This window comes from Elephas maximus, chromosome 16 (assembly GCF_024166365.1).
Source record: "Elephas maximus indicus isolate mEleMax1 chromosome 16, mEleMax1 primary haplotype, whole genome shotgun sequence".
Lineage (NCBI taxonomy): Eukaryota > Metazoa > Chordata > Mammalia > Proboscidea > Elephantidae > Elephas > Elephas maximus.
Genome location: NC_064834.1, coordinates 7385004 through 7409649, shown reverse-complemented (window position 1 = coordinate 7409649; position 24646 = coordinate 7385004). Strand labels below are relative to the sequence as shown.

Sequence of the window (24646 nt, the reverse complement as noted above, 5' to 3'; positions counted from 1 at the left end):
CATTTAGCACCTAGGGTAGTTGTGAGGATTCGGTGAAGTAATGCTGGGAAAGCACTTAGCCTGTCTCCTTATGACTGTTAGCTGCCATCAGGTCAGCCCCCAACTGATGGTGACCCCACGCACAACGGGATTGAACTTTTGTGATCCACAGGGTTTTCATTGGCTGATTTTCAGAAGTACATCACCAAGCTTTTCTTCCTAGTCCATCTCAGTCTGGGAGCTCTTTTGAAATCTGCTCAGCATCAGAGCAACACGCAAGCCTCCACTGACAGATGGATGGTGGCTACCCGTGAGTTGCACCGGCCAGGAACTGAGCCCAGGTCTCCTGCATGGAGGGCAAGAATTCTAACCCTGAACCCACTGCCTTCTTATCTCCTCCTTAAATGCTGCCGGTTCCTGCTCCACCCACCTCCCAGGCTGCAGGTAGGAGATTCTGCTGTGTTGCAAACGATTGCACAGACATGCGCTGACAGCCTGTGCTGGGGGCCTGGGCTGGGGAGAGCCCAGGGGCTGCTGAGTGGGTGGGTCATGGCCAGATCATTAGCTGCCTGTTTGCCCTCATCCTGCCCAGAAAACCCCTGGGAGATAGGCCCTCACCCACTGCTGAGATCTCCCTAAGCAAGGGTCCCTTGCTTACTGCATACAGACAGCGGTAGGCAGGGCCCCCTGGGGTATGGAATCCAGAGGACAGCCACCAACAGGTCAGCTCCACTCTCCAGGGCTCTGGGTGGGCTTCTCTCTGCAGGGGTTGGCTTAGGTCCAGATCCCAGTGCACACGAACCAGCTGGGGGGTCTCACTAAATGCAGGTCTGGGGTGGAGCCTAAGAGCTGAGCTTCTAATAAGCTTCCAGGGGTAGCCGACGCAGCTTTCCCTGGGCCATGCTTCAAGTAGCGAGGACCTGAAGCAGGCACAGCCCTTTCTGAGAAGAGAGTTCGGGAAAGTAATGGGTCTCTCATGGTCCTGGAAAGTCCCAACACCACCCAACCACACCCACAGCTTCCAACATCTGGAGGGTAACGCTACATAGATTTTCAGAGTTTCCAGGACTCCATTATATATATATAAAATAAAATTAGTATCATATTATGAAAAACTTGCAAGATATGAAAATGTAAGAGGAAGAAAATCATTGATAATTTTACCGCCGTACTAAAACAGCTGTTACCCTTCCCCTTCAGGATTCCAAAGCTATGTCTGCTAGCGGGGGTCCTCCTGTGAGTGGGATCTGCCCCAGCACCCTGTCCAGTCACGGGGAAGCATTGAGTAAGAGCCTGGGGCTGACCAAACACCTTCATCCCCTGGCGCCCTTCCCACCCCAAGGGAGTGATGCCCAGGCTACAGTGTCTGAGGTCCACACCTAGACCTCTTCTGGGGCACAAAGTTGAGGGCAGGGCCCCTTCCCTCCTCCCTCATAGGCCACAGAGGAGGCAGAGGTGGGGTCTAGGGGAGGGGGAACACATCTGGATTCCTGGCCCCAAGCCCGCATTCCTTCCCTATGAGTGTGAGGAGATGGGGCCTTGGGAGAACAGTGAGGAGACTGCTGGCCCCGGTCCTACTGCTGGAACAGGACCTACCCCGGTAGGAAGACTGCTGGGGACTTGAAGTCCCAGAACCCCATTTTGGGGTCCAGAACCCCCCACCCAGATTGCTGGCTCACCAGCATGGGCCTGGGCTGGACCTTTGTCCTGTCCACACCAGCCAGTCTTGCCTCAGAAATACCAGAGGGGACAAGAAGATAGAGACCAGAAAGCCATGGGCCTATTCACCTGAAGAAGGTCCTGGCGGAGGTGGGGGGGCATCACTTCACCTGCCCTACCCACAGAAGTGGGTCCACAGGCCATAAAGGAACCCAAGAGCTCTGCCTGGCTGAGGCTGCCTTACCTGGGGGCAGTCCTTGATGTAGTGTCCTTTGTTGAAACAGAGGTGGCACAGGTAGTTGGGTGGGGGCCGCTTGCTGGGCTTGCGGGCCTCGGAGGTGAGGGTCAGGTCAGAGAAGTGCTCTGTGAGGGAGTTGAGGCCGTCGGCGATGTTGTTGACAGAGCCGTAGGGTGAGGCACTCTTGTACACACTGCTGCTCAGCGCCTGGGGAGACAGAGCCGTGAGGTCTCTGGAAGCCTAGGCACCTCCACGGGCCCACACTCACACCCAGGAAGTCATGCCGAGCCTTCAGTTACCCATGTGCTCTGCCTCCGAGGACCCGAGTTCAAACCCTAACTCTAGCTGTGTGTCCATGAGCAAGCCATGGGCTTGGTAGCCCCATCTATGAGATGGGAAGAACGACGCCACTCACAGGGTCTCTGTAAGGAAGGCAGGAACAATGCCATGGGTGTAAAGCACTTCATCGTAGGCCTGGTGACGATGATGATGGTGATGACTCTCAGGGTGATCCTTAGTTTTTGTTTACACAGCCACGAATTAGGAAAGCAACCAGCTAGGCTTGGGCTGTGCCACTTACCCGTGGTGTGTTTTAGGTGAGTCACTGACCTCTGACTGACTCAGTTTCCCCATCTGACAAGGAAGAGGAACATCACTTGCAGCACTGTTTCTATTTTCAGGAGAAAAAACTGAGTGTAGCCCTTAGCCTGATCCCTAGGAGGTCTCAGCGGCTCTCCTGTGGTGGGAAGTCCACATAGCGTGTCCCAGGAACCCTCAACCCAGCCCAGGCCACCTCTCTGGGAGCCCGCAGAGGGAAGCAGCCCACCTCTCCCTCCTCTCCCACCTCCAGATGACAGGAACCAGACGTCTCGCCTGGCTTCAAAGCAGACGAGGCCCAGACCCCCTCCTGGTGTAAACAGCCTCCATAGGAGTCACTGCCTTGGGGAGGCCAGGCACGCTGGAATTTAGAGAAGGTGGGGCCTGCAGTGGGGCTGGCAGGGGCCAAGGCCAAGGCTGGAAAGAGGCAGCTTCCCCTGGGGTCATCCCCTGGTTCAGCCCAGGGGTCCCATCACTCTAGGAGAGAGCCATGGGTCATGAGGAGCCTTGGGCCTGATAGCAGAGACAAGGCCTTATTCTGGGAGTCCCCGGACTGATGGGCAGCAAGGCAGGGCCTCAGGCTCCCTTAAAAAGATGGGGCAGATGGGGGCCAGGTGGTCCCTTCTGTGCCCCCTCATTGTGGGGAGGGGAGGGAAGGAGCAAGGCAGGCTGTCCCCAGGACACCCCCCCACCCGCTTCCAGACAGAGCCTACCACTCAGACATGTATCCCAGCCTCCCTGCTCAGTCCCTATGTGGGGTCTGGCATTCGTCTCCTACAGAACAACACAGGCCTCATTGCCAGGTTCCACCACTGTCTCTGCACCCTGACATCCTCTTGCTGTGTGACCATGGGCCAGCCCTTTCCCTCTCTGGGCCTCAGTTCCCTCCTGTGTACAGGGGGAGGTTTGCCCTGGAGCCTGGGATCTGACAGGAAAGACAGACACCACATACAGGCGACCCAGGCCCAAAACACAGATCGCCTATGGTGACTGGGGGATGAAACTCGCAATGACCATCTCTGCTTTCCTGCTGCCCACCCTTTTTAGCATATTAGGATTCATTAAACACAGGACCAGTAGAAGAGACTGCGCAAACCTCCATTCAGTCCCCAGCTCTCAGCTGAGCCTGAGATGGAGTGGTCCATCTTGAGAGAAAAAGGACCCCCCGTCTTTGGTGGGTGCGAGCCAGTGATGGGGCCCATAAGGGCTGGGGGAGCGTCCAGATGGAAATTGGGTTAGATATTACCATATACTGAGCACATGCTATGTCCCAGGCCCTGGGAACTTTACGAGTACTGAGATAGCTGAGTCTCCCCACAACCCTCTGAGTCATGGTCCTCATTTTACACATTCAATAAGTGTATCCAAATCTGCATTGAATGACCTGGGAAATGTTTAACAAATCATTTTCTAGGCCCCACCTCAGACCCACCAAAGCAGCGCCTGGGACCGAGAACCAGGGTCTGCATTTAGAACTCTCCTCAGCGGTTCAGACGCAGCTGGCCCACCCCACCCAGCCTTGGGACCCCCTGCACTTTCCAGCCGGTAAGGTCTCTCCTTATCTTGCTACTAGGACTCTCGCCAAACCAGGAGGCCCCAGTCACCACTGAAACTGGCCAGAGGGAGGGCAGCACCACTCAGCCTCCCAGAGAAAAGTTCATCCAAACAAGAAACTTGAAGCTGCAAATGGTGCGTGTGACTCACCCTCATGGCTGGGAAATGCAATTTCACAAATAACAACCCCTTTTTTTTTTCTGGATAAGATTTAAGCAAGTCCACAGGAATCAGGGCTGTTTTGGCAGCAAATTGTCAAGAGGAAGGGGAAGTTTGGTGGGTGCCAGAAAGTGCACTAATTACACCCTGAAAAGCCTGTCCCCCCATCTTGCAGCTACGATCCCCTGCCCACGGATGCCCCCACGGGCACCCCTGGGCAGCGGGGATCTCAGAACAGGCTGCCCTCTCCCTGCAGCTTGACGCCCCCACCCGTCCATGGCATCATAAGGCGTACAGCTTTGTCCTGTCCCCTGGCAGCTCTGTGTACACAGGGCTCCCTCCCCCACTGCCTCCCTACCTCCAGTGCCCCCAGCCTGCCCCTAATGGCTGTTCCCCATCCCTTCCCCCACCACCAATTCAAGACAAACACCACCTTAGAGCTGAAAGGACAGAGAGCAGTCAGCTGATCTAGCCTCATTTGACGATACACATGGGGAAACTGAGGCGCTGGACACAGAGCCCAGGCATGCAGCCAGGCCTGAGGGCCATGAGTCCTGCTGGCCTGGCCAGCGCAAAGAGCGGGTGGGGCAACAAGCTGTTTCCTCTCCCAAGGCCCAGAGGAGCTCCGGCCATGGAGGCGAAAGGCGAGTGGGGACTGGACAGAGCAGAGGCCAGGACACAAGAGCTCCCTCCCCTCCAGCCACAGAGCTAGGGCCTGGCCTCCTGGATCTCCCCTCTTTAAAATGGAGGGGAGGAAGAAGGCAAATTCGATGATGTCCCCAGACCTGCTTTCTTAGGTCCAGACACCCAGGTGCACCCAGCATGCAGAGGGTGCTTAACAAATGTGGGCGTCATCTGTGAAAGTCCTTCTCTCTAGCTGGTGGGCAAGGGGCGTGGGCTTCCCCTCAATGGTCAGCTCTGACTCGGCCACAGCCCAGCTACTGCTCCAGGTGTCCCCACATAGCAGCTCTGCGTTTGTCTCCATTAGCTCAGCACTGGCTGTCCCGCCTCCTAAAATGCCTTCTCTCTGTCCACACAAACCCCCTTCAAACCTGGGTCCAGATCAGCCTTGGACACACCCCCTCCCCTTCCTCAGGGCCGCAGGCTCCAAGGAACCATGAGAACAGTACCGATTCAGGTGTTCTCGGAGGCCCCACTGCCCAAAAAGACTCCCGGGGCCTCCCCGACCTACGTAGCCCTAGGTGGGGGCAGGAACCACCACGTGACCCCTCCTGTGTTGGCCTGAGGTAGCCTGAGAGGCCCTGAAGTCTCTCTTGAATCTCTGCGCAGGTGACACCCCCTCATCCCTCCAACAGTGGATGACAGGAAGGCAGAGTCAGCAACCCTCCAGAGCCCAGGCTGTGCTGCTACTGAAGACCGCTACCGCCCTGGGTGCAGTAACCACAGAGAGGAGAGGCCCGGAGCCCTATCTGACAGATGGCACAGTGATGCCGTAACACCTTGAAGGGTTCAGGTTGGGCCTCAGGGTTCCATGGACTAAGACAGGTGCTTCCACCCCAGAGGAAGCTCCTCTGGGTGCTGGTTGAGGGCAGCCCCACTCACGTGGCGGGTGGGCACCCCTGGGCCATCTCTAGGCCCAAATCGCCAGCCTCAGGGAAGAGATCGCTGCTCCTTCCTCCCTGAGTCAGTGATCCCAGCAGCTCGCAGGAAGCCTGGGATCCTCACACCACATCTGGGGGAACATCTGCTGGACTTCTCCATGGTTCTCACTTGGCTATTAGGGGAAAGTTAGGTGGGAGATGCTAAAGCTGATTCTCACCCTACCGTGCGTCATCTGCTTTCCTAGATCCTTTCCCGTCCTTAGTTCCCTTAGCCTGGCTAGAACACTGCTTAGAGGGACTTGATAGGCCCCACTTTACAGAGCTGGAAACCGAGGCTCAGACGGGTTGAGTAACTTGCCCAAGGTAACACCGTCAGTGTGTGTTACCATGAGATCCACGCCACATCTATTAGCTTGTTATACTTCAGCCCCCAGACAGCCTCCAAGGCTTGGCTTCCCCTACAGGAAGGGGAATCCGAGGAAAATGCCAGGTGTGGACCACTCTCCTTGGCACAGGGCCCCTCAGCCAGGCAAGATGAGGCATCTGCTTCTCTGGACTGTGTGAGAGGCGGGGCACTGGGGTTGGGGGTTCTGCTCAGGAATTTGAGATGCTGAGGCAAAAATTTTCAGGGCTAACTCCAGATGTCCCAAAGCAAGCCATGCTCCTCTCCTCTGCCCCTTTTCCCTGCCCCAGAACAGCGAGGGGGCAGGCAGGGGTCAGGGAGGTGGCAGAGCTTCGGAGGGAGCCCAGAGCGAGAAGAGACTGGTGTGCGGAAGAGGCAGAGGCGGCAGGCATAGAAGGGAGCAGCACCTGCAGGCGAAGGTCACGGCCGTGGGCGAGGCAATGGAGAGGCAGGCAGCCCCCACTGTGCAGGGGCCACCCTGAGGAGGCCTGGCAGAAGCAATGCCAAGTCCTGCCCCCAGGTGCTGAGATGGCCCTGGAGGAGGAACTCTCTGAATCTAGTCCCCTGACGGGGGGTCTTTTCGTCACCTAAACAACTGCTTTCTTATCCCAAAAAGCCACCTCTATAATCCCCATGGAGCATAAACGGTTACGTATCTGGCTGCTAACGAAAAAGTCTGAGGTCTGAATCTGCCCAGAGGCACCTCGGAAGAAAGGCCTGGCGATCTACTTCTGACAAAATCCGCCACTGAAAACCCTGTGGAGCACAGTTCCACTCTGACCCACTAGGGGTCGCCATGAGTCGGAACCGACTGAACAACAGCTGGTTTTTACACTTGCCGTGCACACACACGTGCACCCACCCTCCCCTCTTTGGGACAAGAAACCATTCATCCCGCAGACGACTCTACCACTTCTCCCACAGGGATCTGCCCTCCTTCCACTCCTGGTGTCTGTCAGGCCTCCTGCCCCTGGAGTCAAACACACGCACACCCTCCACACACAAAGGCAGGTGTGGGCTGGGATGGAGAGGAGGCCATCTGTGGACAAGGCAAGAAGCTGGACAATGGAAATGACACCACACCTGATGGTGGTCAGACCCAGGCCCTGTGCTTGTGTCTGAGGCTCGAAGCTGCCCTGTGGCCCAGGGAGGCTGCAGGGCTGGCCGTGACTGAGGCGGCACCCCTTCACCCAGCACCTCCAAGGGCAGTCGTGGCCTCTTGGGGGCATGGAAAGTGCATTTCCTTTGTCTACACGGCCAGTGCTCAATAAAAGCCAGTGGATTCTAACTCACACAAGAAGCCCGAGTTCTTTTTGGTGGGAGGAATGGGCAGAAGGCAAAGGTGGAAGGACCAGGCGATGGCGGAGCAGACAGTGACAGCAGGACAAAGCAGAGAAGACTCAGGGGAGACCTCTGGCCTCTTCCTGCCCCCCTCAGTTCCTCCAGCTCCCGTCTGGGCCACCACTCACCTGATACGTGCCCCTGCTTCACAGCTCTACGCTCTCCGTCCAGCTAGAGTGTACACACTAGGGACTGGGTGCCTCTTGCTTCCAGAATATTTTTGTTGGATGAAAGCAGAAAGCATGAATCCAAGAATCCCAGGACTAGAAGGGACCTAACATTTAGCCAGTCTGGGGTACCACTGAGGTTTGCAACCTCCATAGCTGGTGGCCTTGCCATGGGGTCTGTCGTCAATACAAGGGGCCATGATCCCCCGGAAATGCCACGCTAACGTTGTGTACGCATGCGCAGGTGCGCTTGCATTCTGCGTTTTGGAGAGGAGACGATCTCTAGCTGTCTTCACAGTCTCAAAGAGGTCCGTAAACAAGAAAGATCAAGAACCATCAGCACACCTATGCTCAGACACCTCTATGAACAGAGGGTTCACCATCTCTCAAGTTAGCTCATTCTAATCAATCAAGCAATCAGTAAAAATCTCTTCTGCGAGATAAAAAAAAAATGGCTAAGAGACTGAGGAGAGCATTCTTAGAGCCACAAGCATGGAGACTGAAGGGAGAAGGAACGACTTCAGGTCAAGTCATCCATCTATCCTCCATCCACCCAACTATCTATCCATCCATCTGGCGGATGTCAACTGAGCACCTAGTATGTTCTAGGCACTGACTAAGCATTGGATGCTAGGGCTGCTAAGTGGGAAAAGATAAGATTCCTACTCTCGGAGAACTGACAATTTAGCTATCGAGACAGACACATATGTTGCAAATGGTCAGCAAGAGCAATGGTCCTGATATACTTTACCAGCAGCATATAAACTGGTCTGTCACAGGACACAGAAGCTGGAGAAAGTTTGCTTTCCATGCCAGTCTGGTAAAGCTTTATGATCCAGCTAAGTCATAGAGAAGTAAGTTGGAATCTGTCAACGGCAGGGAATGATATTTTGGGTAGAAGCAGGAGCAAATACAAAAGCTTGGAAGAGTGGGACTAGTTGGTGTTTTCAGAAAGCTCAGGTAGACCAGCAAGGCCAGAAAAGGAAAGAGAATAAAAGATTATACACACACACGCTAGATCAAGCATCCTGAGGCCGAGGCTAGTGCCTGAGTTCTGCCACTAAGTCACTGAACATATCATCTTCCTCTTGAAGTGACTCAGTTTCCCCATCTGGAAAACGGGGATGCTGTGCACAGGTCATAGTATGGGCACAAAAACACTAGGAAGTGCTCAGCACCTGTCTGCCTCTCTTAGCCAGGCCAGCCTTGGGCTCATGCCCCATGGAGCCCATGTTGGGCCTCCAGGGAGTGGCTGGAGCAGGGACATGGGAGCAAACCCAGTACCCATGACCAATGCCCATCATCCTTCAAAGGGTTTGGGATCAGAACCAAAACATCAGAGGCACTGAGGCTTGATAGACTGCCCCACTTACTGCCTGCCCTAGACTGTAGCCCAGGGAATGATCCAGGTGAGGGCCATCCTGGGACCAGCTGCAGAATGGGCCACAGTGAGAACTGGTAGCTGGACACAGAAACATTCTAGATCTAGCTCTGCCCCTAACTTGCTGGGAGGCTTCCAGGCCTGTTTTCTGCAAAATGGGAGCTATGAAGAAAGATATGCCAAAAACCAAGTGCCACCCAAGTGTAAGGGACTGCTACCCCAACAGCCGTCTTCTCTGCAGGGCCCCTCCTCTTGGTGCCAACAGTGCCTGGCTCTCTCCTGCTACAAATCACGAATGACTAATGCAGCCTATTTTCCTCCCTCCACTTGACTCAGAGGGGCCATGAGGTGTGGTCTTTGCTCCTCTAAGCCCCAGGCCCGCCCAGTCAACTGAATTTGAAAGACAGAGCACCAGTCCACCTCTGCCAACAGGCCCTCAAATGAGGGTCCTCCCTGCCTGAGTCACAACCCAGCTTCCCAAGGGTGGCCAACGAGGCTGATGCATCCTCCAAACTCGTGGCTGGGTTAGAACACCCATTCCTCCTGGGGCCTGAGGCTGCCCCCACCACCATCGCACCCAGATCACAACAGTAAAGAGCGATGGCAACCAACTTCAGCTCCTGAACCCCACTCTGGGCCCCAGTGAGGCAAACTTCCCATGCTCAGGCAGAAATGGGTTTTTTTCTACACGTCCTCACTGGCCAGGTGCCTCTCATCAAGGGCACAGGTGATACACTAAACCCTCAGAAAATGGTCAAGACCTGGGGACTTGGACCAATGGACCACATCTACCATGGCCACCACCAGGCTGAGTCCAGTACAACTAGATGGTGCCCAGCTACCATCACTGACTGCTCTGACAGGGATCACAATGGAAGGTGCTGGACAGAGCTGGGGAAAATGTAGAACAAAATTCTAACTCACAGAAAATGACCAGATTTGCTGGCCTGACAGAGACTGGAGAAACCCTGAGAGTATGGCCCTCGGACACCCTTTCAGCTCAGTAATGAGGTCACTCCTGAGGTTCACCCTTCAGCCAAAGACTGAACGGGCCCACGGAACAACACAAGACTAAAGGGGTGTGCCAGCCCTGGGGCAGGGACTGGAAAGCAGGAGGAAACAGGAAAGCTGGTAATACGGAACCCAGGGTTAAGAAGGGAGAGCGTTGACATGTCGTGGGGTTGATAACCGATGTCATACAGCAATGTGTGTACTGTTTGATGAGAAATGAGTTTGTTCTATAAACCTTCATCTAAAGTACAACTTAAAAAAAAAAAAAAGACCTAGGGACTTGTTAGAGCAGGACCCACAGCTGCTCCTCTGAGGGTTCCAGTTGCCATGTCTCTGAGAAGGGCTCAAGGCTCCGGGAGGAGGCTGTCTGGTACGCTTTATGACACCCTTGCTGTTCTTCTCCAATCTCCAAGGGGCTGACCAGAGCAGGGAAGAGGAGGGGGTCTTCGGTGCTACAGAAGATAATGCTAGAATCCTGGGAGGGTGCCCCAGTTCCTGGCTAAAGAGCTTCCTAAGGGTTGGAACTGTTCAACAAGGAAGAGGTCTGCCTCTCGGGGGAGCAGCTCCTGGACCCAGAGACGTCAGAGGACACTAGCATTCTCTGGTCCAAGAGATATGGGAAATGTTGGGCAGGTTTTGTGCTTCAGAACTCCTCAGGGCCTTGACTGTGCTAGTGGGCGCTATGTTTCCAAGAGAACACCATGCTGTGCTTCCCAAACAGCAAAGCCCTTCCCTCACCCTACAAAGCGTAGCTTGACAGTAGGGCCACATCTGCAGGCCACATATGTCCCTGGAGGAAAAGGGAAAGGAAACAGCTGTCACAGGGCCAGGCTGAATAGAGTGGGGCAGCCACTGGTCCCCTTGAGGGGGGTGTAGGGACTACCAGGGAGGGGGCCTGTGCACCCCTCCCAGGGGCCCAAGAGCTAGCGCTCCTCAAGGGGGTAGCAGTACTTTTCCCAAGGAGAAATCTCACAGCCCCACACTGCTGTGGATTTAAATTCCAAACAAAACTTGGCAGGGCAGATCCCCATCTGGCCCAAGTCCCACTCCCTCTAAGAACTGCCTTCCTTGGGTATCTGCAGAGGTGGGGGGCTCACCCAAGAGCCTCAGCAGTCTCTCTCCAAAGACACATAGTTGTTGCCAGAGGATCAGGATTTGGAATCCGGGATTCATGGCCGCCTGAAACTGTGTGGAGAATTGCGTATGGATGAAAACGTTTCTGGAGGAAGGCTACAACTTTCCACATCTTCTCAGAGGATTCGGGACCCAAGTGTGCAGACCAGTGCCAAGTGCCTTGGCAGGATATCTGGGGGCAAGGGGGGGTCTGTGAAGCACAAGGCCCAGTTTCTAGACCCAGAGGCCTTTCAAGACCACCCTCACCATCCCCATGCCCTCAGTAAGAGTTCAGTCACCTCCTGGTGCTTGTTTCTGCACACGCGTGTGAACCTTGCCATCTCTCTTTTCTCCGCTCCCAGGGCCAGTGTTCCACTCAGAACTCTTGGCTTATCTTCAGCCCCCAGAGTGAGGTTCCAGGGGCACAATGGGCTTCTGTGCCCCCATGTCCTCACACCCCCCCAAATCCCAGCTGCATTCATAGCATTTTGCTATTGTGGTGGGAGCAGCCTAGGGGTGGTGCAGGAGGGGGTGGGCTCTTGGCATAGGGGTTGGCGCAGACAGGCCACAGTCAGCAGTCAGCATGCAAGTCACATCCACAGGCACTGCCACCAGGCCTGCCAGGTCTTGCACAGAATGGTGACGCTCCTAGGCCCCCTGGGTCCCTTGTAGAGTCCCCTTGGGCCCACACACGACTGGTTTCTTCTCCAACAATCCCGTCGGCAACATTGAGTGGGGGTATTTTTTCTTGCCTTCTCAGCCAGTTGCTATTTTGGGGCCATATTAGGTCACCAGCTAAGCCCTGGATGCAGGAAAGGCCTGTCCCCAGTAGCACAGCTGGGGCTCCAAGAGGGTTTAGGAGGCGAAGCAGGTGGGGGGTGAGGGTGAGTGGGTCTGAAGCCAAGAAAGTCTTCCGGAAGTCAGCAGGCACAGTCCTCCAGCCTCTCCAAGAAAGCCTCTGGCCTGTGAGCCTAAGAGAAGCCCCTCTTGCCCCCTCTAATCCAGTCTGTCTGCAGGCAGATCCTCTCCTGTATATACAACTCTCAGACCCCACATGCACCACTCTGGGGGATAAAAAAAAAAAAAAACCAAACCCATTGCCGTCGAGTCGATTCCAACTCATACTGACCCTACAGGACAGAGTAGAACCACCCCATAGAGTTTCCAAGGAGCACCCGGTAGATTCAAACTGCTGACCTTTTGGCTAGCAGCCATAGCTCTTGACCACTATGCTACCAGGGTTTCCACTCTGGGGGATAGTAGAGACTAAATTTATCATATGAGTAAACTGAGGCCCAGAGAGAGACAGGGAGTTCCCAAAGTCAGGTCATGAGAGACTTTTCCCATCATTGCTCTGGGTAACCTTTACCAGCTCCTTCTACACTGGCCACAGAAAAGGAATCTGTCTCTTTATGGGGAAACTGAGGGAAGCAGCAACGAAGCGACAGAGACAATTCTCGCTGAGACCCTGGATGCCAGATATTCCCAAGAGGTACAACATTCTCCTCCCACAGGGGGCTCTTGATGGTCAAAACTCCCAGGCCTCTCGGTGGGGACACTGGGAGGAACAAGGCCACCATAGGGTGGGCACAGAAGGAGGCCAGAGAGACTGATTAGGGACCCCCACTTGACTTGTGGGCCATGGTCACCCTCCTCCCTGGATGAGGAGCCCCCTTGGCACTCCCACAGCACCCCATCTAATCCCTCACCATTCGTATTGTATCATCTTGTCTGTCCACTTCTCTGTGGCCCCCATCAGCCTATGACCCTGAATCCCCAGGGGCCTACAGTGAACTCAACAAAAGTTTGGTAAGAGAATAAATAACCAAAAAGACCTTGGCCCTGAAGAAGCACCCCACAAACTTTTCTCCAAAGTTACTTGTCACCTGAATCCAGTTCCCTGATGAGGCAAAGTCTCTTATAATAAAGAAAGATTCCCAGTCAAGAGCAATTCCTCACATGGAGAGAGCGCTTTACAGTTTACAAAGAGCTTCAGCTACAAACACTTTGACCTGATACCAAAGGGTACCTCTCCAGGCTCATCTCCCTCAGCTGTACCCTCCCCCCTCACACACCATCTCTGTCCATCCACACAGGTCACTCACTCCTTCCCTCAGCGTCGCCAGTGCTCGCCCACCTCTGGGTCTTAGACCAGTGCTGTATATGCCCATGTCTCCCCCAGACAGGGACCATCTGGAGGGCACTCTCTAGTCCCAGGCCTGGCACACAGTGGGAGCTGAGTCAACAGTGGCAGAGTTGATCACATGAGGCTAAACAAGGCCGCCCCTGCCTGTCCCTCATCCCCAGCACACCCCATACACACCCAGGCCTTCTCACCCAACTCATTTCAGGCCTAGCTCTCCTAAAACTGACCATGGGCCTAGGTCTAGAAGGACAGTGACCCCCACGTGTGTGACCCGCCTGTGCTTCCTCCTACCCCCCACTTTGCAGAGAGCTGCCAGAAGGGGAGAGTGGAGTGAAGGGCACAGAGGGTGTCTGCAATAAAGTCCCAAAGGAGGCAGACAGGTCTAAGTGGGGTAGGGAGGAGGAGGGGTGCAGCCGAAAGGAGAGAGGAGGGGTATCTCTGGGAAGGCTCTGGAGAAGACCCCTCAAAAGGGCTGGGAGGTCATAGCGATTTGTGTATTTGTCTGGCCGGGCAAGATGCACGGCCCCGTCGACTTTGTAACTGAATCCACCCAACAGGCGGACTTTGCAAAGCAGCCGGCCCAGGTTTCAGAAGAAGGCGCTGGGCAGCTGGAAACTCTTCCCCTATCTCGCCCCCCTTCCAAGAGCTCAAGAGGATTTCCCTTTCATTTCCTTCCAGGCTGGGAGGGCGGAGGACAGCGCAGTCTGCGGGGTCAAGCCCTCAAAATCCACTTCCTATGTGGTTGGGGGAGGGCGGCGGTTGGAGGATGTGTCTGGGGGTCCCCGTGTGAAAACAGCAGGAAAAGCCCTGTGGGCGAGTCACTGCTCCCCACCCGGCCCTTCGGGTCGGGAGCCGCAGGGGTCGGAGGAGAAAACAGATTTTAGGCGCCTCTGGAGGAGTTCGGAGCAGAATCCGCACTCTCGGTCCCCGCCAGCAGCAGCCAGGGGGGGATGGGGTTGGACGTGGGAAGGACACTTGGAAGGGGCTCCCCGCCCCGGCCGTGCCCGGGCTGTCTGCGGAGAAGCCGGAGCCCCGTGCCGCCGGCCCCCTGCAGCCCCCTTCGGGCAGGACGCCCAGGCTGGGACGGGGGCGACAGGGCCCCGCCGGGGCCTGGGCTGCACCGGGCTCAGGGCTCAGCCGGGCGCTGACGTGCTCCCGGCGCCCCGGGGCCTTCGGGCGGCGAGCGTGGCGGAGCCGAGCCCGGCCGGGCCGGGCCGGGCCGGGCAGAGCGGGCGGATCGGACCCGGCCCGGCGCGCTCGGGCGGAGGGCGGGGGCGCGCGGAGCACCCACCTCTCCGCGCTGCAGCTGGAAGAAGCTGTTGAGATAGCTGGAGTGCAGGGGCGAGCCCAGCTGCTCCGGGCGGCCCTTGCTGAAGGCCAGCTCCGGGGGCGCGGCGCCGGCGGGCGGCTCGGGCCGGAAGGCGTCGAAGGCGCTCGCCTGGTGCGTGTCCTGCAGCGACAGGTAGACCCAGTTGAGCAGCTGGGCCGGCTGGTACACCGAGGCGGCGCTCGTGTCGATGGCCGACAGCAGGCTCATCTTGCGGCGGCCGCGGCGCCGGCCCCTCCCCGGCCGCCCGCTCGCGCCCCCCGTCAGCGGAGGGGCGGGCACCGGGGAGCCTGCGCCCGCTGCCCGCCTCCCGAGCCCCGACGGCGATCGCCCCGCGCCCCGCGCCCCGCGCCGCCGCAGCCGCCGTCGCCGCCGCCTCCCCCGACTGCAGCCCCGGCGCGCGCGGAGGAAGGAGGCAGCGAAAGTTGGGAGGAAACTTTCGGCCCCGCCCCTGCGCCGCCCGCGCGCCCCGCCCCGGCCCGGCGGTCCGCTATCTGCCTCCCCGCTGACCCCGCGGCGGCCCGGCCCACAGCCCCGCCCCGCCCCGGGCCCGGCCCCGCCTCCTCCCGGCCCCGCCCACGGCCCCGCCCCGCACCGCCCACGGCACCGCCCACGGCACCGCCCCCCGGCCGGCCCGCCCGGCGGTCCGCTATCTGCCTCCCTGCTGACCCTGCGGCGGCCGCTCGGGGGTGGGGTCCAGGGCGGCCCCGCCCACGGCCCCGCCCCGCCCCGGACCAGCACCCGCCTCCTCCCGGGCCCGCCCACGGCCCCGCCCCGCCCCGGACCCGCCCAAGGCCCCGCCCCGCCCTCCCGGCCGGCCCACCCGGCGGTCCGCTATCTGCCTCCCTGCTGACCCTGCGGCGGCCGCTAGCGGGTGGGGTCCACGGTGGTCCCGCCCACAGCCCCGCCCCGAACCGGGCCCCGCCCACGGCCCCGCCCCTGACCCGCCTCCTCCCGGCCGGCCCGCCAGGCGGTCCGCTATCTGCCTCACTGCTGACCCCGCAGCAGCCGCTAGGAGGTGGAGTCCACGGCGGCCACGCCCACGGCCCCCCCCCCGCCCCGTCCTCGCCCTTCACTGGCTGTCTCATTGAATATGAACAGCTAGGCGGGGTCAGGAGCGAAGCGGGGCTCATCTGCATGGGAGCGTCGGGCGAGTGGGTCTGCACCGCCCCGCCCCACGACCCCGCCCCCGGCCCCGCCCCCTCCCGGCCCCTCTCCGGGAGCCTGTGGAGAGCTCCGCACCGCCCCGGCCCAGTCCGTGTGGTCTCGCTCAGTTATCTGCTCTTTTCTGTCTCTCCTTTCCAAGTTCTCTCCAGTTGTTTCATTTTTCACTCTCTCCTTTCTTCTTTCCTTTCCCACACTCTCTCCTCTCTCTTAGAGTGACATCTCCCTGGGTCCCTCGTCTCTCTGTGGCTCGGTCTCCCTCTCGTCTTTCTATATTCCCGTCTAGTCCGGTGGAGCTTTATCTGTGTCACCCCTCCTCTCCCAGGCACACACGCACATGCACACACGCGCGCGCACACACACGCACATGCACACACACACGCGCGCGCGCGCACACGCACATGCACACACACGCACACGCACACACGCACACACGCGTGCGCACACACACGCACACGCACACACACGCGCGCGCGGGCACACTCGCGCGCACACACACACGAACGCACACGCGCGCACACACGCGTGTACAGACACATGCACGCACGCACATTTCTTCCACCCTCCCAGCCTCCCCTCGCTGTCACCGTAGGACCCTCCCACTCCCACTCCCACTTAATTCCTTCCATCTGCAGAATCGCTTTGCGGGCCGGCTCGCCGAAGGGGCCAGGATTCCTGCCCCAGGAAGGACTCCACGCCCCCTTCCTTCGCCTTCCCCCTCGCCTTCTCCCTTCTCCTATTTCTGCTCTGGGCTATCCTCGCCTCCCGCCACAGCCCACCGCCCTGGCCCCGGACCCCAGCCTGCTCCTCGCCCGGTGCCAGGAGCCTCGGCTGGTCGCCAGGAACGCAGACAGGGCCCAGGGACGCAGAAAAGCGGCTGTCACCCACCCTCGGGCGGCCCAGCTGGCCCCCGCCCCCTGTCTCCCCTGGACACACCCGGAAGCCAGGGGTGGTTCATCCTGTCAGTGTCTAGTCGTCCCCCGCCCCATTTTGCGTCAGCGCCGGGAACCCAGGCGCGAGGCACAGCCGCACGGTGCCCACCGGGCAGAACAGATCCCCTGGCCGGGACCCGAGTCACCTTTCCCACCTCAAACCTGGCTCTGGAGCGGTTCCGCCTGCCGTTCAAGTGCCAGCTCGGCCACCTTCCAGCTGAGTGACCTCGGCTTGGCTCCTGACCCCTCTTCGAGGAACCCGTTTTCTCCCCTGTGAAATGGGGGCGGTCACCGTCCTACCTCCAGGGATGTTTGTGATTTACCAGCTTGGTAATCAAAAGGTAAACGTCAGCTCCCCATCCCCCACGAAGATTTCCCCCATTACCTTTTAGACGCAGGGCACTGAGGGCACGCCTTTGGGTGCTTGGACCAGAAAAAACTTCAGTGGCGTTTCCCACCGCGTCACCAACCAAGAACCCCTTTGATTTTATTCTGCCCAAATCTCCATGTCTTCAAGGATTTTGTCTATCAAACAATTTGCAATTATTCATACAAACAATTGTATCTGAACAGTTTTATTCATCAAAGACACAGCTATACACAGTACCCACTCTTTATATTTTTAAACAGGATTAAACCTATTTGCTTGGAGAGAAGTACATGTTTGTGGGGAATAAATGTGAGAACCACTTCACTCTTGGAAATATTTGGGGTCACCTCCAGGACTTTGCCTTTGAGGTTCTGAAGTGGGGGGAGAGGGTAGGACTTGGAATCACTGATCTAGGCTTTCCCCGGATTTTATAGAGAAAACTCCTGTTCACAAAGGGGACATCTTCCAATGGACAAGCAGGTGGTTGGGGAGCCCGGGGGACCCTGAGGTGCAGCACCCCAGGCCCAGGCCAGGGCTGTCTGTCTTCTGCTCCCCTTCTGCATGAGGGTTAAGCCCTGTTGTTTCGAAGTGCTGGCATTTTCACTAGGCTGCGGTGCAGATTCCTTAGGGGTCAGGCAGGTAACCACCAGGTATAAGGCCGTAGGAGAACTAATGTGCCCACCAAACAAAACGCCTGCATCATGGTTCTGAGCCTGAGATCACCAATGTGACACCTGCTTGGGGAGGTGTTTTCTCTGGGGTTCCCATATCTTTCTTCAAGACCAGTTACAAGTGACTGGGTGCTGGGAGGGTGCTCGTCATACCTGGTGCCTACACTGAGGGCCTCTACCCCTTCTTCCCTCTCCCCTCTCTCCGTGGTTCCTACACAGGGCCTGGTGCACAGGACACTCCAAAAATGTTCGCCACTCCGATAGATAGAGGGATGGCCAGATGATGCTCCCCTCTAAGGCCTGAATAAGGTCCCTGGGTGACGCAAATGGTTTGCGCTCAGCTGCTAACCTAAAGGTTGACGGTTTGAACCCACGCTGTGGCACTGCAGAGGAGAGACCTGGGGATCTGTTTCCATAAAGACTATAGCCAAGAAAACTTCATAGAGCAGTTCTACTTCCTACTCCATGGCAACAGGTTTGGCGTTTTTGGTTTTTAAGGCTTGAATGACTTCTTTCATTTTGTACTCCCCCGCCCCGTCCTTGCCACAGCACACCTGCCCAGCACATGGGCTCTGTACCCAGTAGGTGATCAATACTTACGAGCGACTGGCAGGCAGGCAGCTTGCCTGGAGAGCTGCTGACCGACCTGAGTGACTGCCAGCTCCTCAGCTAGCCTGGGGCATGTGTACCCCAGAATTCCCTGAGGCAGCACCTCCTGTGTGATGGGGTGGTGGTGGGGGTGAGTGACCTGAAAGGTTTCAGAAGCCCAGGTACCCGGCTCAGAAGACTGGGCTAGACCCCAACCCCATGCCTCCCCCCTCACTGTCATATATATACACAGCAAGAAGCCCTGCATTTAAAACGTCAGAGGTCCTGGCCCAAGCCCTCAGTTTACAGAGGAGAAGGCACCAAGTCCAAGAGAAGGAAGGGGCTTGCCCAGGGTCGCCCGGTCAGTCTGATAGCTAAGGCTCTGTGCCTGGTCTGCTGCCATGTCCTAGCTCTCCCTCCACTGGTCCTGGTATGGCAGCTCCGACCCCGTACACTGTCCTCAGAACTGTAGGTAGGAGGGAAATCCCAGGTGAGGCTCCGGCCCCTGCTCCCTTCCCTGTATGGCGACTCCATCTACCCCACAGTCTCCAGAATGGGACAATGGAGAGAACACAGGATTTGGAGGTAAACCCCTGGCCGAGTGAACTTGGGCAGGTCTCTGCCCTCTCTGTGAACCTCGGTTTTCTCAACTCCAGCAGAAATGTTGATCCCACCCCTACCAAACTCTAGTGATTGACAGGGATGAATGGGGGTGTGGGTGTGGAGACGCCTTGCCAGCTGGGAATAAGCAGCCATGGGGGGGGGGGGGAGGGGTAACAATTTCAATTATAGTAATAATATTGGCTCAATTTATCTGCAGTGGAGTGAAGGGGTGGGGAGCAAGTAGGGACATATCCTACCCCTAAAGTTGCCCAGGCAACAGTTTCGATGCATATTTGGTGGGGTTTCAAACCAAGAGCTTTGATCTCAGAGAAGCAGGAGAAGCTTGGAATGAGGAGCAAGCAGGGGGTCCTTCACGGGAGAGCCAGCCTTCGAGGCAGACCTGAAAGGCAGGCAGAGGTGGGCAGGGGAAGAGCAGGGGGCCCCATGGTCCTGTGCAGACTAACTGCTGCTGAGGTCCCTGGCTGGCACAGATGGTTTGCACTCACTGCTAACCTAAATGTTGGCAGTTCGAACGCACCCAAAAGCACCGTGGCAGAAAAGGCCTGCTTCCATTAAGATTACAGCCAAGAAAATGCTATGGAGCAGTTGTGCTCTGTAACACATAGGGTCACCAGGAGCTGGAACCAACTGTAGGGCAACCAGCAACAACAGCATTTCTCTGAAAGACCTCTTAAGGTGATTTATGATGCCAAAGGACCGCCAGCGCTCTCTCCAGCCCCCCGCACCCCGTGCCTCCGGAATAAACGACGAAGAGCACGCCGGGAGGGCTGAGACTGACCTCCACTCTGGGCCGGGGCTGGGCACTGGGCTCCTTTGGACTACGTGTTGACACAGAAGGTGTCAGTTTACAGCAGAGATGACAAAATGGCAAATAGTGTCCCTGCAGGCACCACTGCCCCACCCCCATGCGGGACGGATGTCTCTGATTGCAGAGCTCTTTCCTGGAACTTCGGATTCCTTCTCAACACAGCATTCCAGGCAGTGGTCCATGCTGCTGCGAACACTTAGCTCGGACTGACACAGAAGATGAAAACTATTTTCAATCCAGCCCTGTGTCCACTCTCCCAGGACGCTCTAACTTATACGGTAACTTTGTGTGGAATTAAGAAGAGGCTATCTCCAAACCCAGTGAGCTCAAGTCTTGGTTAAAAGATGTGTCATGGATTGAATTATGTCCCCCCCAAAATGTGTGTATTACCTTGGTTAGGCCAGATTCTCAGTATTCTGTGGTTGTCCTCCATTTTGTGATTGTAATTTTATGTTAAAGACAATTAGGGTGGGATTGTAACCCTCTTAGGAGTTTCCCTGGGGTGTGGTCTGCACCACCTTTTATCTCCCAAGAGATAAAAGGAAAGGGAAGCTAGCAGAGAGGGGGAACCTCATCCCACCAAGAAAGCAGGACCAGGAGCAGAGCACATCCTTTGGACCTGGGGTCCTTGTACCTGAGAAGCTCCTCAACCAGGAGAAGAGTGATAATAAGGACCTTCGTCCAGAGCCGACAGAGAGAGAAAGCTATCCCCTGGAGGTGACACCGTGAATTTGGACGTTTAGCCTACTGTACTCTGAGGGAATAAATTTCTCTTTGTTAAAGCCATCCACTTGTGCTATTTCTGTTATAGCAGCACTAGATGACTAAGACAAGGTGTACTTTCTTGGGAACAGCCCTTTGCCAAGGCGTAGATTTCAACCTTCGCTCACCCAGACGTCTTTGTGTAGAGGACAGATAGTAAAACCATAGAGGTCGCTGGACCCTTTCAGATCCCACCCAGAGCCACTTGCCAACCCCCTAACAGAACCCCAAAGGGGAGTACGTTCATGAACCTAAGCTTGGCCTACCACTTCATGCAGGTTCTGAGCTGTGGAAAGTGCGGGGGCTTTTGGAAACGTCCCCTATGGTCTTAGTCATCTAATGCTGCTGTAACAGAAATACTACAAGTGGACGGCTCTAACAAAGAGAAGTTTATTCTCTCACTGTCCAGTAGGCTACGAGTCTAAATTCAGGGCGTCAGCTTCAGGGGATGGCTTTCTCTCTCTCAGCTCTGGAGGAAGGTCCTTGTCATCAATCTTCCCTTGGTCTGGGAGCACCTCAGCACAGGAACCTCGGGTCCAAAGGATGCGCTCTGCTCCTGGTGCTACTTTCTTAGTGGTATGAGGTCCCCTGTCTCTCTGTTCACTCCTCTCTTTTATATCTCAAAGAAATTCACTTAAGACACTATCTAATCTTGTATATCTCATCCATATAACTGCCACTAATCCATCTCATTTCATCATAGTGATAGGATTTAGGAAACACACAGGGTAATCACATCAGATGATAAAATGGTAGGCAGTCATACACTCATACAAGGGAATCATGACCTAGGCACGTTCACAGATATTTCTGGAGGGGGGGAACAATTCAATTCATGACACCTACCTAGCTGTGGGACACTAAGTGAGTTGAGCATCCTTCCCAAGCCTGTTTCCTCGTGTGTAAAATGTTCCCACTGTTGCTGAATCCCAGGGTGCAGAGGAGTGGACAGTGATGGCCCTGATCTCTGGAAGGCCCTCAGTAAGTTCCTGCTTGGCTTTAAGCCGGGACAGTGGGTGGGAGGGTTTGCAGGCCCAGATGCCAGAGACGTGAAGCTCTCGGCCCAGTCCTACGTGCATGGGCTTGGGCAAGGTGGCAAAACCTGATCCCTAGAAGTCACAGGAGCAGGCCTAGAAGGGCCCCTGCTCCATAAGGGACAGTCTCCAGAAGACTGGGGTGGAGATGGGCCCTTCCACACACACGAGCTATGGGAGCAATGATTTCTTCACCTCCTTCCAATTTCGCATCCAGTCGCCTTAAAAAAGTAGACAAGCCATGTATGTTTTTCAATAGCCTCTTAGCAGACCCCAAACAGTGGACATACCCGAGGCTTCTAGGGCTGACAGGAAGATGCCTCCCTGAAGACTAGCAATCAAAATGTGAGCACGTCCTCTTACCGGGACAAGAGGGGACAGCTCCGCAACCCTATGTATTTGAGATCGGAGAGATTGGGAGATGGGAGCTAGGACACTCACCCTAAAGTTGTGCTCTCTACATTGTTTTGAGAAAAGTCTTGTTCGCATGAAGAGCGGGAGGGAAGTTGGCCAATGGAAACGTGAGGAGGGACTGAAACTGCCTTTCAGTGCCCCCTGGGCCTTCCTTGCCTTCTTAGAATCTTTCCATGGCTGCCCACTGGATAAAGTCATCACACCTACTGGACATGGCATTCCTGGCCCTTTAGACATCTGATTCCTGCTACTCCCGACGCGTAGACCACGAGCGTACCTCGCCCTCCAGCAAAACTAGATGGCTGGCCTGTCCCCACTCATCAAGGCCTTCCTTGCCTCCTTGCCTCTGCACACACTCTTCCCTTGCCAGGAAGAGCCTCGTTCTTTAGCCTTCCCAGTACACTTCACCCTTCAAGACTCAGCTGGAAAAACGACTTTCTCAAAAAGAAGCCTTTTGTGATCTCAACCCCTTACCACACACGCGCACGCACGCGTGCACACACACACACCATATTCTCTCTTTTGTCCTTGACTATTGGCTGTTCATGTGGTATTATGGTCTTTGTAAAATGGTCAGTCCTGCAATCCCCACCCAGCACCACCAATGGACTATGAGCTCCTTGGCCAGGAGCAATCCCCTTTGCCTAACCCAAGGCTGGAACTGAGCAGGCCCTCTATTTACTCAAGGAATGAAGAAACAATCCCAGAGAAGCATTTGTGGTTTGTAGACTCCGAGACAGGAGCCTGTCAAGTCTGGTCTGGAACAACTCAGAGATTCAGAGGCCTACTGAGGTGAAGGCAGCCCTGGTGGAGGAGAGCTGACACTGGCAGTGCCGCTAGAAACTTTCCCATGTACAAGTGCGAGAGTATCCCCTGAGTGTATGTATTTGCTGTGTGGAAGGATACACAAATGTCCTCTCTGTGAGTTCCTGACCACTGTTTCCAGCATAAGCAACCTAGTGTGGCCAAGCCCTCCCCGACACTGGATGTTGCCAGACTTAAATTTTGTCAAATGTGTGTGCAGTTCCTTTTCTGCCACCACAGCAGGCTGCCCTGACCTCCCTGGACCTCAGTTTCCAAATCTGCAGAGAGGGGTGATACTCTCAGCGCCTACCCAGCTCCGGAAGTGAAAATGACCCTGACGGTGGTGTCCATGCCGGGCAGGCAGACCCAAGGAGCAGGATGGTGGCCTTTTCTCTGCTGGGGACTCCACAGTGAGGGCAGGCTGCTGCTCCCTCTGAATGCTGTAAGGCCAGGCAGGTTTCTGAGAGGAAGAAACCGAGACCCTGAGCTGTGTGATCAGCAATGTAGAATATGGATGCAGAAACAGGCAGAGTGTGAGAGAGCAGAGCTGGGAAGGGACTCCAGACCCTTCCAGACTGGTCAAGCTGCCAGAGACCCACAGCTGGGGGGTTTTCCTGTCAGTTCATGCAGTGATACCAAGCCAAGGGTATTGTTTTCCCTGGCCTCTGCCATTGATAAAACAGAGAAAAACAGCTTCCATGATAACATTGATGCCTCCAGACCTTCCTGCCCCTCGCCTTCCTGGTTAGAGTCTGTCTCCGCCTGCACTCCTTCCTCTCCCTCCTTTTGGACCGCAAGCTGGGCTGAGACACGGCGTGGGACCAGCGAGCGGGGTGTGAGCGTCCCACCTGCAGTTACCTCAGTGGGCTCATAGATTTTCTGACTTGGACCTCCATCCTGTCAGGGCCCAGCAGGGCTGTGTGCTAGAACTAGTTCACACCGACTCGTTAGAGCCAATTGCTAAAGTTCTAGGAATTTTGTTAGCCATTTATTAAATACAGTCATTACTAAAAATTAAATTAAACAAACTTTGAGTTAAATAAATTATGTTAAAAACAAAGTAAAGTTTGGGGCAATGAGAACTTCTTGGACGTGGATAGCGGTGGTGCTCGTACCACATGGTGAAGGTATATGGTCACTGAAATGTACACTTAAAAATGGCTAAAATGACAAATTTTTTGTTATATATATTTACCACATAAAACTTTAAAAAAGGCAATAAATACTCAAAACTCAACACGTCCTAATTATTTTACTACATTTTACAACGACCTCTGCTCCTGAGGTGATTTACGTCACAGTAGTCACTCGGTGGAAATCTGATAAAATGGCTCGCTGGTGCCCATCTCCCCGCCAGCTGCGTTTGCCACGTAGGTAGCCTGAAATCCGTGGGAATATTTACACCACAGAAATCGGCAAACGCTACACATCAAGGCTGTTTCGGGGAAGCCAGCTGGTTGTTAACCATTTATCAGTACACCACTGCTGGTAGGTGCCTTCTCTGAGGGCCCCCTCTGAGGAGCCTGTGGTCCAGAGAGGGCCCGAGGTTTGCGCAGGGCCACACAGAGAGTCACAGGTAGCACTGGGATGCGAGTCCAGGTCTTCTGAGGCCTCCCCTGTGAGAGACACCCCACTCGTCCTTCCGCAGTACTTTCCTGCCCCTGTGTATGCAACGTGTATGTTCACCTATTTGCAGGGCATTGTCCCGTTTTTTTTTTTCCCCCTATTTTTAAAAGAAATTATTTTACAATGGCTATATGCTATCAGTGTCAAAAATTTTAACCACTTGTAATTCCATCAGCCAGTGATAACCAGTGTTAACTTTGTGATATACAGCA

General features: G+C 55.8%; 1 protein-coding gene across 1 annotated transcript in view; it reads right to left on the bottom strand.

The window, feature by feature from the left end:
- The window catches only part of ZCCHC24 (zinc finger CCHC-type containing 24), an 83347-nt gene extending 68410 nt beyond the window's left edge, over positions 1-14937 (bottom strand). Inside the window, exons 1-2 of the mRNA XM_049855055.1 lie at positions 14602-14937; positions 1883-2083 (exon numbers count right to left, since the gene is read on the bottom strand). Of these exons, the coding sequence (XP_049711012.1) occupies positions 1883-2083; positions 14602-14847 (447 nt within the window). The 5' untranslated portion in view covers positions 14848-14937. The remainder of the gene's footprint in view (positions 1-1882; positions 2084-14601) is intronic.
- Between the last annotated feature and the right edge of the window lie 9709 nt (positions 14938-24646).